The 12,722-nt window shown below is 36.2% G+C and overlaps 1 protein-coding gene across 2 annotated transcripts; it reads left to right on the top strand.

Moving 5' to 3' along the window:
• The first annotated feature begins 648 nt into the window (after nucleotides 1-648).
• LOC127657463 (40S ribosomal protein S27-like) lies at nucleotides 649-12,186 on the top strand. Of its 2 annotated transcripts, XR_007972291.1 has the most exons (5): nucleotides 649-698; nucleotides 1,381-1,489; nucleotides 6,037-6,147; nucleotides 8,563-8,632; nucleotides 11,894-12,186. XR_007972291.1 is itself a non-coding variant. In XM_052146224.1 (4 exons), exons 1-4 carry the CDS (start codon nucleotides 693-695, stop codon nucleotides 11,920-11,922), a joined length of 255 nt encoding a protein of 84 aa, XP_052002184.1. In that variant the 5' UTR covers nucleotides 649-692; the 3' UTR covers nucleotides 11,923-12,186. The 2 variants fall into 2 exon arrangements, 1 of the variants encoding a protein (XP_052002184.1); XM_052146224.1 differs by lacking the exon at nucleotides 8,563-8,632.
• The last annotated feature ends 536 nt before the right edge of the window (nucleotides 12,187-12,722 follow it).

The raw sequence follows: 12,722 nt of genomic DNA, 5'->3' as shown, positions 1-12,722 counted from the left end.
ATCAAGCTGAAATTGTGCAAATATATGTAATTGTATTAAGAATAGCCTACAAATAGTTTTTTTATGAAATTAGCCTTAGTTTAGCAATACAGAAGTGACAGGAATTTTATATAGGCCTATAAATAAAAAGTGTAATTTTCATAATCACTTTCAAAACCAAATTCTTGGACACTTTGTTGGGAATTTTCAGTAATTAAAAAAATAAATGTCATAAACAGGGATACAAACTCATTAGAGAAGTCATCCAGGGGTGCATTTTCGATTGATTTGTTGTATTTAAAGCTTTTATTTTAAGTGTTTAAACCACTGGTCATCAATAGTGATGTGTAGGCCTACATACATTGTAGATAAATGTAATTAACTAGTGAGAGTGTGAAAATGTTTAAAGAGATTTTATAGAGATTAATTGTGCTAAAAAAGCCCCAAGTTGAATAAACACCTACACACATATTTTGTAGCCTATACATTTACAACATTGCTTGTGTAGCTTTTACTAAGTATTAATATGCATTGTATGAATGTCTATCAAGCAGCCTCTGAATATTTGTACACAACCCTAGTACAGAAATCTTCTATAAAAGCTTTTATAAAACGATATTAAAGTATTTCCTGCCCCTGCTCATAAGCCCCGTTCATATACGCCATGTATTTCCGCTAGCAACCCCTTTTCGGCTGTCGCTCCACTCGCCACTATGCCTGTAAGTGCGTGCTTTCACAATAAACTCCGTTTAAAACGTAATCACGCCTGGTTTGTAGATGACATCGCATCGATTGAACAGGGGAGGTTTAGTCTATATGATCGCACCGGCCTTGACAGCTTAATTCCTTTTTGAGCTAAACATTTTGTTGAAGGGAACGATGCGCATGATGTGTGTGGTAGCGACAAGATGGCTGCGTGCTTATGCGTAAATCACATGGAGATATACACGCGCCTCGTGAAGCACAATCACGATGTGATGTATAGAACTAGTAATAGTAGTGATTCATGGTGTATTAATAATAATATATATATATATATATATATATATATATATATATATATATATATATATATATATATATATATAATTAATATTCGTCTTATATCCCTTATATGACTGTTTAGATGAAAAGTTTTCCACTCTTTGTAGTGGCACTGTTGTGCATTGATTGACAAGCAGCTGATCAGCTGAAGCATCAGGCCTATGCAACGATCGATCTTGGAAAGCTAATCAGTAAACACACGTCATTACGTTCATACAAGTGTCCGTATTCTATACATTTTTTTTTTTTTACCTGTGCTGAAATTACGTTAAAGGGCTGTGTTCTAGATTTTACTTGGCTGGGACTTGCTGCTCTAGTTAATTGAGGTGACTGACTTTTAATCTATCTAACTTTCAGCTCGCAAAGGACTTGCTGCACCCAACGCCAGAGGAGGAGAAGAGAAGACACAAGAAGAAGCGTCTCGTACAGTGTCCCAACTCCTATTTTATGGACGTCAAATGCCCAGGTAATCATATTTGCAGAGTACATGTTGAGTTTAAACAAACAGTATTGTCAAAAGGCATTATGTCATCCTATGTTGCAAGTGCCACTGAATTAAAGTGGACTATTGAAAATATGTCTAAGATAATACAGTGTTTGATTGTTTGTGTGTGTGTAAGGGAGGCAGGCAGTGTGCAACGCAATTAAAAGAATATTCCAGGTTCAATACAAGTTAAATAGTTAGTTCACCCAAAAATGAAAAATTTCTCATGATTTACTTGCCTTTAAGCCATCCCAGATGTGAATTGACTGTCCATCTTCAGCAGAACCGAATTGAAGATTTTTACAAGCGGATTTCAGGCTGCTGGCTGTTTAACGGTCCAAAATACATTTTTAAGCTGCATAAAAGTAATCCACAAGTCTGCAGTCCATCAGTTAATGTTTTTTGTAGCAAACTGATAGGTTGATAAAAGAAACAAATCAAAATAATTCAAATGCTTTTAACTTGAAATCTTTGCTTCCACTCAGCACTGTATTTCAGTTTGAAGTAAACTAACTCTCGTGATGTGATGTTCGTTCCTTGCTTGTTTACAAAGCGTGCACATCCAACTTCTTGCGTGAACACGCCATAATGCTTATGTCACTGATTGTCGACTGCTAGCAGGAAGCGATTTGCTACAGAAAACATTAAATTATCTACTAGTCATGTGGATTACTTTTATGCTGCCTAAATATCTTTTGGACCAGTAGCCTGATGGCACCCATTTACATGCATGAGCTGAAATCTGCTTGACTTCGGTTTTGCTAATGAAGTCATACACATCTGGAATGGCTTAAAGGTAAATAAATCATGAGACGACTTTAATTTTTGGGTGAACTAACCCTTTAAACTCATTCGACAGGATTTGTGGTAATGTTGATTACCACAAAAATGTATTTGGACTTGTCCCTCCTTTTTTGTTTAAAAAAAAAAAAAAGAGCAAAAATCTGGGTTACAGTGAGACACTTGCAATGGAAGCAGATGGGGACAATTTGTAAACATTAAAATACTTACTGTTTCAACAGTATAGCCACAAGATGTAAACAATATTCATGTTAACATAATTTTAGTGTGATAAAATCACTTACTAATCTTACCTTTTCTGTGTGACTTTATATCCAATATTACAACTTTGTTGCCATGAGGACTTGATGCGTAAATACTAAAACAACTTTTGAACTCATAATATACAAGTTTTAACAGATTAATTAATTTAAAGCTGATGTAATTTTTGCACCACCAAACAGAAGGGAGCACATAGCCTACACACAACTTACACCATTGAGTAACGTTGTTGTGGTAGTGGGTCATTTAAAACAGAGAAATGTTCATAGCGCTTTAGAGACACAGTGCTTACAATTTTCTAGAAAATGAATCTATGAATGGATTACTTCTAGTTGTCTCTGCATATTAAGCTGGGAGAAGAGAAAGTATTTTAACAGAAAAAGTTACATCAGCTTTAATTGCTTTCATAAAATTATAAGCTTCACATTTCTACCTCTAAACCTTCCAAAATCCATTGTAAGTGCCTCAGAGCAACCCCGATTTTTGCTTTTATTTTAAGAAAAGGAGGGATGAGTCAAAATATTTTTTGTGGTAATAAACATTGAGCACATTTCCACCTGGTATTAAGATGTGTCTTGGGTGATCCAATAACCTGGTCAGATGAGATTCTTTTTACACCGGGTCATTTAAATGCAATTACAAAAAACCTAAACTTGCTGCAAATTTGCCACAAGTTTGCTGCTCATTATCTTTACATGTAAATGAGCTAGTGTTTTGCCACAAATGTTTGCCAGAAGTTTGCAGCTCTTCACCTCTAGTGGTGAACCTCTGGCAAACATTTGGCAACAATGGACAACTTGCCGCAAGTTTACCGCAAAGCTCATTTGCATGTGAAAAGTATCGGTGGCAAATTTGCAGCAAATTTTCCATGAACTATCGATTTTTGTACGGGCGTGTCTCCTGTGACCACTTGTGATTGGATTTGGAGGGGAGGGACTAGACACTGTTTCATGACGACATGCATCAATCAGTATGTCAGTGTGTTCCTGCATGATAAAAAACTTCGACAAAGTCAGAAAAGACTGTGTGAGAAAAAGTGTGAAAAAACACGCTGTTTCTCCCTGATGCAACTGAAATTGAATCCAAGCACAAAATCTACATTTTGAGCAGAATTGTCTGTTATTGTTGTGGATTACCTGTAAAGACCCGTGCTGCAGATGTTTGTGCTTCTCATAAATCTCCCAGCATATTTATATCAGAAACACTGAAGAAGAACTGTGAAGTTCTCATGTTTGTGTATATATCCTCCTCCTCTTTTTTTTTTTTTTTTTTTTTTTTCCTCTCGATCGGACTGTTATTTCCTTTTTTAAACCACTCGTAACCGTTAAAGTTTAAACTTTTGTTTTAGCATAGTGGTTGATTGACAGGTGAGGGGTGGTGATTCGCTGCTGCCAGGACACATACAGGACAGATTAGCATTTACACATCAAATGTTATGCGGTCATATGTGTTTTTGATCACATATATATGCTTTTTTTGTGATCCGATCACAAAATGTTTTAGACTCCGTTTTGATCTGTATTCAAGGACGGATTAATAACTGAGAGGCCTATGTGCCGGTGCACCATGGAGGCCCCCATGATGTGTCATGTGACTACATTTACCTTTATACGCTACAGGAGGCTTGCCAGATTTGGTTGGATTTTTCAAATTGAAAGGAAAATTTGGAGCAATGTCTTACACAGCCAGTTATATGTACTTTTTAATTATGAACCAATCCAAAATCATGCGTTATTAATAAGGATGTGCATGTTATTCAAATTCCAAAATCATCATTCAGATATTCTCCACGTTTAGAGGTCTTCAACCCGATCTGATTCCGACATTATCTGACAAACCAACATGCTTTGGGCCAGTTTCGGGTCAGTTTTTCAAGTAGTCGAGTTATGGGCTGCTCACACATGCGTTGAGACCATGTAAACACACAATGGATGAATGTCTTTGATCGTTGTGCCACAACTCACTTTTTTCAACGTACCATGCAGGACAGTTGCATTTCTTTTTTAGAGACTGTGTTAAGTTTAAAAGAACATTAATATTTAAATATCTCAACACACCTGCATTGTTTTACAATTCGTGGTGCTGGACTGTCAATTTTTTTTTTAGACATCATTAACTTAAAAAGATTTTCAATATTTATTAACACATCTCAACACACCTGCATTGTTTCACCATTCGTTGTGCTGCATCAAGCTTTTTCAGTGCTGGTGTCACAAATCGACATTCGGAAATTCAGGTTGGAAAGAGGACTTAATTTGACTTGCACATGATTCCAGATTGTTTTTCCCCTGGTAAAGTTTCAGCGCTTGATAACAGTGAGTGTTTTCCCCATTTTGCTCTGGTGTGCAGACAATAATTACACAAGTTAAATGCTGAATCATTTAAAAAGCCATCTTCAACTCCCTTCAAGAACTGTACATTTCCAGAGTGAGGAAAAGGACCTCACACACCCTGCCCACTACCTTTTTGAACCGTTGCCTTCTGGCCCACGCTACCTAGCTCTGAGCACCAGAAATGTCAGGCACAAGAACAGTTTTTTTTTTTTTCCCCCCTCAGGCTATCCACCTCATGGACAGTTAAAACTGCCCCATTATGCATTAATTATGTTCTATACACAGCTTAGTCAATTATACTTTTTTAACATATCCTACCTCTTTCTTTTTTTTTTTTTTAAAGATGCTGCAAAATTGCATGTTCCATGTACATAACTGAGCAACAGAACAGGCTTTCTTGCCAAACGAAAGCAACTATGGCAAAGCGTCAGGGAGAACAGAAAAGCATAAGTGTTAAAAAGAAAACAAGGATTTATTTGGTTTTATTTATTTTTATTTATTTGGCACAAGGTATTATCAGTGTTTTTCAACATTAACAGATTGGCTGATTACAAAAGATGACACATTTCAGTAAGTTGCACTGTACTCTTTCAATATAACTTATGAAATTAATTCACCTTTTTTTTTATGCTATGTTGGAGAGAGTGTTGTGTCGCTCCGTTTGAATGTGCAGCTGTCACAAAATATTAGAGCATCAAAGCAATATTTATTTTTTGGATTTCATGATTAAATTGAAGGCTAAGTCTAAAGTCGAGTTTCTTAAACACTTAAAATGGAGTGTGTTACATTTGTGGATATGTTGCTAATAGGAAAATCATATATGAAACGCAGTCTATATGCAATTTGGAACAAAGACAACTAAGTTTGTGTTCTCTGGAATAGACAGTCTCTCCCAACAAAATTCAGTATATTTGGTGGTGGGGTTTCGATGTTCCACACATTCTGACATTATTACAGGATTATTGGTTTTACCAAAAATTCCAGAAAGGGGTTCGTTCAGGGTTAAAATAGGGGTTCCCTGGAAAAAAGGTTGGGAACCACTGACTTTATAGTATGCTTGAATATCTTTTCTGACCAGCATATTTTCTCTCTCTCTCTCTTTCTTTCTTTCTTTCTTTCTTTCTTTCTTTGCAGGCTGTTATAAGATCACTACAGTGTTCAGTTATGCACAGACAGTGGTCTTGTGTGTGGGATGCTCAACAGTTCTGTGCCAGCCCACTGGAGGAAAGGCACGCCTCACAGAAGGTATCTTTCATACACATGGACATGCAATGCTTTACAGGGCAGAATCCCACAATGGCATTTTCTTCCCAGATGCAGTCAGAGCAAGTCATGTGGTCACAAACACTCATTAAAATATGGCCTTCAGAAGATGACTAATGGATTAATGTTTTTGTGTAGGAGAAATATGGCTGAAAGATCAAAGATACACATACATGCACTTGTAAATGTACCAGCGCCAGGGCAACCTGCCCATACAGTCCACTCTAGTGTTTCCCACTTGATCGTTCTCATTCTCTTCATGAGCTGAAGCTTGCTGATTGGGAAAGCTCAAAAACTTACTGCCCTGCTGGCACAAAGCTCCAAAGAAAGCAGCAATAATAGTAGTAGCAGATTGTTTTTATTGCATTTAATAGCACCAGCTATTGCAAATATTTATACAAATTTATATTTTCTATTTTTTAAAGAATTGTAGTTTTTGTAGAATTGTAGTAGTCATTTATAAAAATGATTTTAATAAAATGTGTTCAGGTGTGTCATGCACCTACAATCACAACCACTTTATTAGGTGAACCTGTACACTTATTCATGCAATTTATCTAATCAGTCAATTATGTGGCTGTGGTGCATTGCATAAAATCATGCAGGTAATGGGTCAGGAGCTCCAGTTAATATGCACATCAACCTTCAGAATGGGAAAAAATTTGGTGATCATGATTTTCGATTGTGGCATGATTGTTGGTGCCAGACGGGCTGGTTTGAGTATTTCTGTAACTGCTGATCTCCTGGGATTTTCACACACAACAGTCTCTAGAAATTGCTTCGAATGGTGCCAGTGAGTCCATTGAGTGGCAGTTCTGTGGATGGAAATGGCTTGTTGATGAGAGATGTCAACGGAGAATAGCTAGACTGGTTTGAGCTGACAAAGTCTACGGTACTTCTGATAACCCCTCTATACAATTGTAGTGAGCAGAATAGCATCTCAGAATGTCGAACCTTCAGGCATTTACATTTAAATTTATGCATTTGGCAGACGCTTTTATCCAAAGCGACTTACAGTGCACTTATTACAGGGACAATCCCCCCGGAGCAACCTGGAGTTAAGTGCCTTGCTCAAGGGCCCAACAGTGGCATCTTGGTGGTGCTGGGGCTTGAACCCCCAACCTTCTGGTCAGTAACCCTGAGCCTCAACCACTGAGCCACTGATTCAGGTGGATGGGCTACAACAACAGAAGACCATGTCAGGTTCCACTTCTGTCAGCCAATAACAGATATCTGAGGCTGCAGTGGGCCTACCATCCATGTACTAGGGCTGTCTTCAAAAATGTTAGTTGTCAAATAGTTGTTTGATCTTATTTAATGTAACATGAGATCACATTAAACACTAATGATGATGCGCGAGAGCAGCACTGCAGTTCGAATTACACAGCTCACAGACCAGATGCACTCAAAATTTTCCAAACAGCTTCAGGTGATGTAGTATAAGAGCAAAAATAAAAAATAAGTAAATACAGAAGCACTCTAATTTAGAGTAGCCTTATGCCTCCTGCACACTACACGACTTTCAAAGACGTCGGATTGTGGTACCATTCATATTACACATCTGTCTGTTTTGTCATGGAAGTCGTAGCGTTTTCAAATTACACAACGAATAGGCAACGGGTGAACACATTACAAAACATTTCCCTATTGACGAATCCCCGAAGACTCTGCCTGGACTCACGAGAAGTGATACGAGATTCGAAAACAAATGCATGATCGTATGTTATGCATTTCAGAATATGATGTGTATTTTATTGGTTGCAGTATGAAAAAGTACCTCCTACTGAAAAATCGACCTATTTGCTTACCTGACTGTCCAAGAGAATTAGCAATTTCTCTTCAACTCTTCTCTTTCTCCACCCGGTTTTGCTACAGTTCAGAGGAAACCAATTTTCCACAAATTTTTCCTCAATTTCTTCAGCCCAATGAGACTTTCTTGATACCACAGCCATGTTTTGTTGCAGGTACATCAGGACTCCTCCCACTGAAACTTCCCGTGCCCTGTTTCTTTCTCTCTCATTGGCTGTAGGTCAATGCTGCAGTTATATTCAGTCAAAACATATTTCACCTGCGATTCATTTGGAATTGCAGACAGGTCCAGATATTTAACATCCTAGATATCTCACTGATATCGGAGATGCTTTTGTCGACGATCTCCACAAAACTGTCGGCAAGCAAAAATCGTGTAGTGTAAACTCTCCATTAGTGGAGCTGGAGTTGCCTCTCCGCTGAAGCAAAACTTGCATGTCATACGTCTTTTAAAGGAAACACCCCAGCGTTACATCTTAAATGCAGTTATATTTAATGTGTTATAGCTTTATTAAAGTTCAAATAATATGCAAGCAGATCATGTAAATAACTACAAACTCAGAAATTGGCATTTATCTGTGCCTCCAGGGCCTCTTCTATGAGTTGGCGAATGTCTCTAAGGGGGGGAGATGGAAACCCAGCTGATGCACTGTCACAGGTACACTTGTCCATCGAGCACACATGCTGATTATAATGCAGCTAGATTGTAACGTGATGGCTTGCGACTTATTGAAGCATAATATATGTCAGTGTTTTCCAACCTTTTTTCTGCCACGGCACACTTTTTACGACTAAAAAATTGTATGGCACAACACTATCCCACATAGGCTAACCGTCGTCAATATTTTTCCTTTTCAAGAACTTGTCCATGTATTCTGTCCATCTTAGTAATGTGTTTACTTGTAATGTTTGAAATTCGGCTATGAACTTTTAAAAAAAAATACAAATAATTACATACAGTGCTTGCGTTAGACTTTCTCATCTTCCGTCATTTTGACGGACAGGGTCGCAAAAATTCTGTCAATCTATTATTACCCGTCATTTAAATTTTTATATTTTAAAGATAAGACATTTAATAGCTTTTATTTATTTTTTATTTTCAAATGTTTTATCACAAATTTAGTCGGCATTTATTTATTTATGAAGAGAACAGATGAACAACAGAGACACGAAGCAGATGAATGTTTTTTTTTTCCCCGCAGTGACAGCGGAGGCCATTAAAACACGACATATGAACAATGTAACAAAATATAAAAAAAAAACAAGATTAAATATGAACAAAACACGTAAAAAATTAACTGAACAGAACTCAATCAACAATTAAAATCTTCCTTCTGGTCCGCATCGACTTAAACTGGGTGCTCGCCTGTGCGTAGACGCATCAAGGGAGACTGAAATGACAATTGTCATTAGATTTTGCATCTTTGCCTCTGACAGATGACTTCTCGTGGCAGTTTTAATTTGGTTCTGGAGGCTGAACCCAGTGTCAAGCGCCGCATTGCCCTCCATGTGACAAGATTTGCAGAAAGCAAAAAAAGAGGGCCAATTTTACGAGTTTGCCACGTAAAAAAGCGTGCACAATAAACATTGAAAACATGTATTTGGAAGAGAGCGAAAAAAAAGGTTGCAGTTGCTTTGATAGCAGAAAGTAATAAAAGGACTTGTTAAGTTTATGTCTAAGAGTTTTCTTGGTGAATTTTAATTTGTTCTATAACTTCGGTCTCTGTTATTCGTAAACGATAAGGTAATATTTAATTAAAAGAAATTCAGACATTCAATGCCTCTTCACAAATTTGGACCGTTTTTCAATATTTCATGTTGCTTAGTGCTCTTAAGACATTATTGGTGAAGCAAAAACGTGTGTGCAAAAAATACTTTGGTGTAAAGTGACGTCACTTCGTAGAGTTCAATGTATTCTGCAGTGCTGACGCGAGTCACGTGAAAGACTCTTAATGCGTATAAATATCAGTCACTTTTGCACATTAATCATTGCTCTTCACAATCACAAACGTAACCGATTGTGGTTTCGAAACGGCAAATTTCTCTGAAAGGTGACGAGTTTGTATCCCTGAAAAATTATATATATATATATATATATATATATATATATATATATATATATATATATATATATATATATATATATATATATATATATATATATATATATATATATATATTTTTTTTTTTTTTTTTCATGCATTTATTTATTTTGTGGAATTTGATAATTTTCCACAGCACACCTGACAATCTTTGCCGTGGTACAGTGGTTGGGAAACACTGATATATATCACTGTGCATTTCTTTTCGTGAAGAAAATTGGCAATACACAGCTTTATTAATTTTTTTTATAGAAGTGAACAGAAAGGTGAGAGAGGGTAGTCTTCGCCCCATTATACACACATACGTTTTTGATTTAGTTTTGTTTGGCTTGTTTTCCAATATAAATACCTAAAACTCCTAAAAACAATGTACATTTTCTTTAGCAGCTATACTGCAGAAGAAAAAATTGTTATCTGAGAATGTTGAATATATAATATTAAAAATAAAAATTTTTTAATCTAGAAATATCTAGAAAATCATTAAACAACATCACCTTTACAAAATTGTTTCATGATTTTACATGAGTAAAAGTTATATTTTGACAATCTTATAGTTTCACATGAAATAATCTAAAGGTAGAATCTATTAGACCTCATTTTATATCAACAGTGGCAGTTGTAGTTGAAGTCTCAAGATGTTTCAGCTAGTATTTATTTTTCATAAATACATATATTTATTATTATTTAAGACTAGCACACTGACCTAACCATGGTAACGTGGAGCCTTTCCTTCTGTGTAATATGTGTTTTCTGATTGAATTATGTTTGAAATTAGGAAACAAACGGCATAATAATGGGCTCATGTAAGTAAATATGCTCTTCAATTTTTAAAAGGGGGAGAGACAACTTCCTGTAGATTTTGACATCAACAAAAATAATGTCACTTGATGCATGTCCTTGTACTTGAAAACCATGAACAAAACTATGCAACATAAAAGGAAATGCAACCCAGGATACATTAAATACAGCTTATGTTTAATCTATGGCAGGTCGACACTTGATGTCCGATGTAAACTCTATCCTGAAGCAAAACCAGTTGAGGAGCACTGAGTTAAAGTTACTGACAGGAGCAGTCTGGCTGTGCTGTCGCACACCTACAGTATATGTTAACTGTTAATAATCATAGGACATTACTTTAAAAGCTCACACAGCTATGTTATTTTTCATTTAGTAGTTAATATAACATGCTATGCTAACATGTAAACTAACATGCTTTAATTATATAACATGTTATAGTTACATGCTATTTTTTTTATCATGTTTATAATTCAGTTTATTATTATAATTCTGTTAGCTTTCTTATTTTTTCTATTTATTTTATTTTCAAAAGAGAGACTTTTTTTTTTTTTTTACACATGCTTCAACAAAAAAAAAGAACACTTCTGTTTTCTCTGAAAATAGTAATTGTGTAATACCGTATACAGTGAAACTGTTATTTTCTGAGACTGTTATCGTACCGTGAAAATCTCATACTGTTGCAACCCTACTGTCAAGTTTGGGCCTAAAAATCATGAATATTAACAAGCTCCTGACACCTATATGCATGATTTTATGCATTGCTGCCACATGATTTGCTGATTAGATAATCACATGAATTAGTAGGTGTACCTAATAAGGTGTCTCTGGGCATATATTTTTGGAGGGGGCATTAGTGGCAGTTCTGGCTTAACGAAAACAAAATTACTGCTGTAGAAAAGAGATTTTGTAGGTGCATGAAGCGGATCCCAGCTTGCTATCTGCTTTGTGCAATTATGTTACAATTCAAAGAACTCTGCATTTTAAATTCTAAAAGATTTGTTCTTTCTCTCTGTTAATAGGATGCTCTTTCAGGAAAAAGCAGCACTAGTCTTTCATTAACCAATATGCAAGGACAAGGGAGACCACGGGAGGAGAGACAGGATTGGACTCTCCACAGGTTTTCAGTGACTCTGCCCGTAATGAGGCCATGTTTCTGATCTATAATGCAGTGATGGAGATGAAAGCTAAGCCGAGAAGAGTACAAAACTTGAAATTATGACTATGTGCTGTCTGAACACAGAGCGTGCTGGATTGAGGTGTTAAACTACCAAACCTGTCTCTCACGCATTAAATAAAGGTTAATTTTTATTTATGTGCGTGTTGTTGAATATCTCTTGCCAGCCTACTCCTAATGTCACCAACACAAATAATATATTCATGAAATTCTACTGAAGAGCTTTAGTTTAATTTAAGCTTCAGTTTGACTTTTGCATAACTTGATATCAAGATGTGAGAATATTCTTTTAATATTTTTGTTACCTTGGTGATATGATGTTACTTGTTCTGGTGGACAGTGTTAAAGATAAAATGTGTGTCTAGCATAGGTTGGACAAACAGACAGTCCTGCCTCAGATTTGCACCACTGGTTGAGCCAATGTTACTATGGGTCTGGTAGACATACTCAAACAGAGCACTGTTCAGATAATCCAACAGTATTTACACTGGGGGTGTAATTTATTAGTGGTTTACTTGTAGTTGTCTCTGCACATTGACATACTGAGTCATAGGTCATCAAACATACAGTGTTGGACAGTATCATTTACATGTACATTTAGGCATTTGGAAGATGCTTTTATCCCAAGTTACTTTATCCCAAGTTACTGCATTAAAGGTATGCATTTAATTTTC

Source organism: Xyrauchen texanus, chromosome 17 (assembly GCF_025860055.1).
Source record: "Xyrauchen texanus isolate HMW12.3.18 chromosome 17, RBS_HiC_50CHRs, whole genome shotgun sequence".
NCBI lineage: Eukaryota > Metazoa > Chordata > Actinopteri > Cypriniformes > Catostomidae > Xyrauchen > Xyrauchen texanus.
The sequence above is the reverse complement of the archived record's forward strand: the minus strand, read 5'-3'. Positions and strand labels throughout refer to the sequence as shown.

Excerpts from the sequence above, each read along its gene's own strand:
- LOC127657463 (XM_052146224.1), top strand. Across the intron at positions 1,490-6,036 it reads TATGGACGTCAAATGCCCAG|GCTGTTATAAGATCACTACA; the intron begins GTAATCATATTT and ends CTTTCTTTGCAG. Across the intron at positions 6,148-11,893 it reads AAAGGCACGCCTCACAGAAG|GATGCTCTTTCAGGAAAAAG; the intron begins GTATCTTTCATA and ends CTCTGTTAATAG.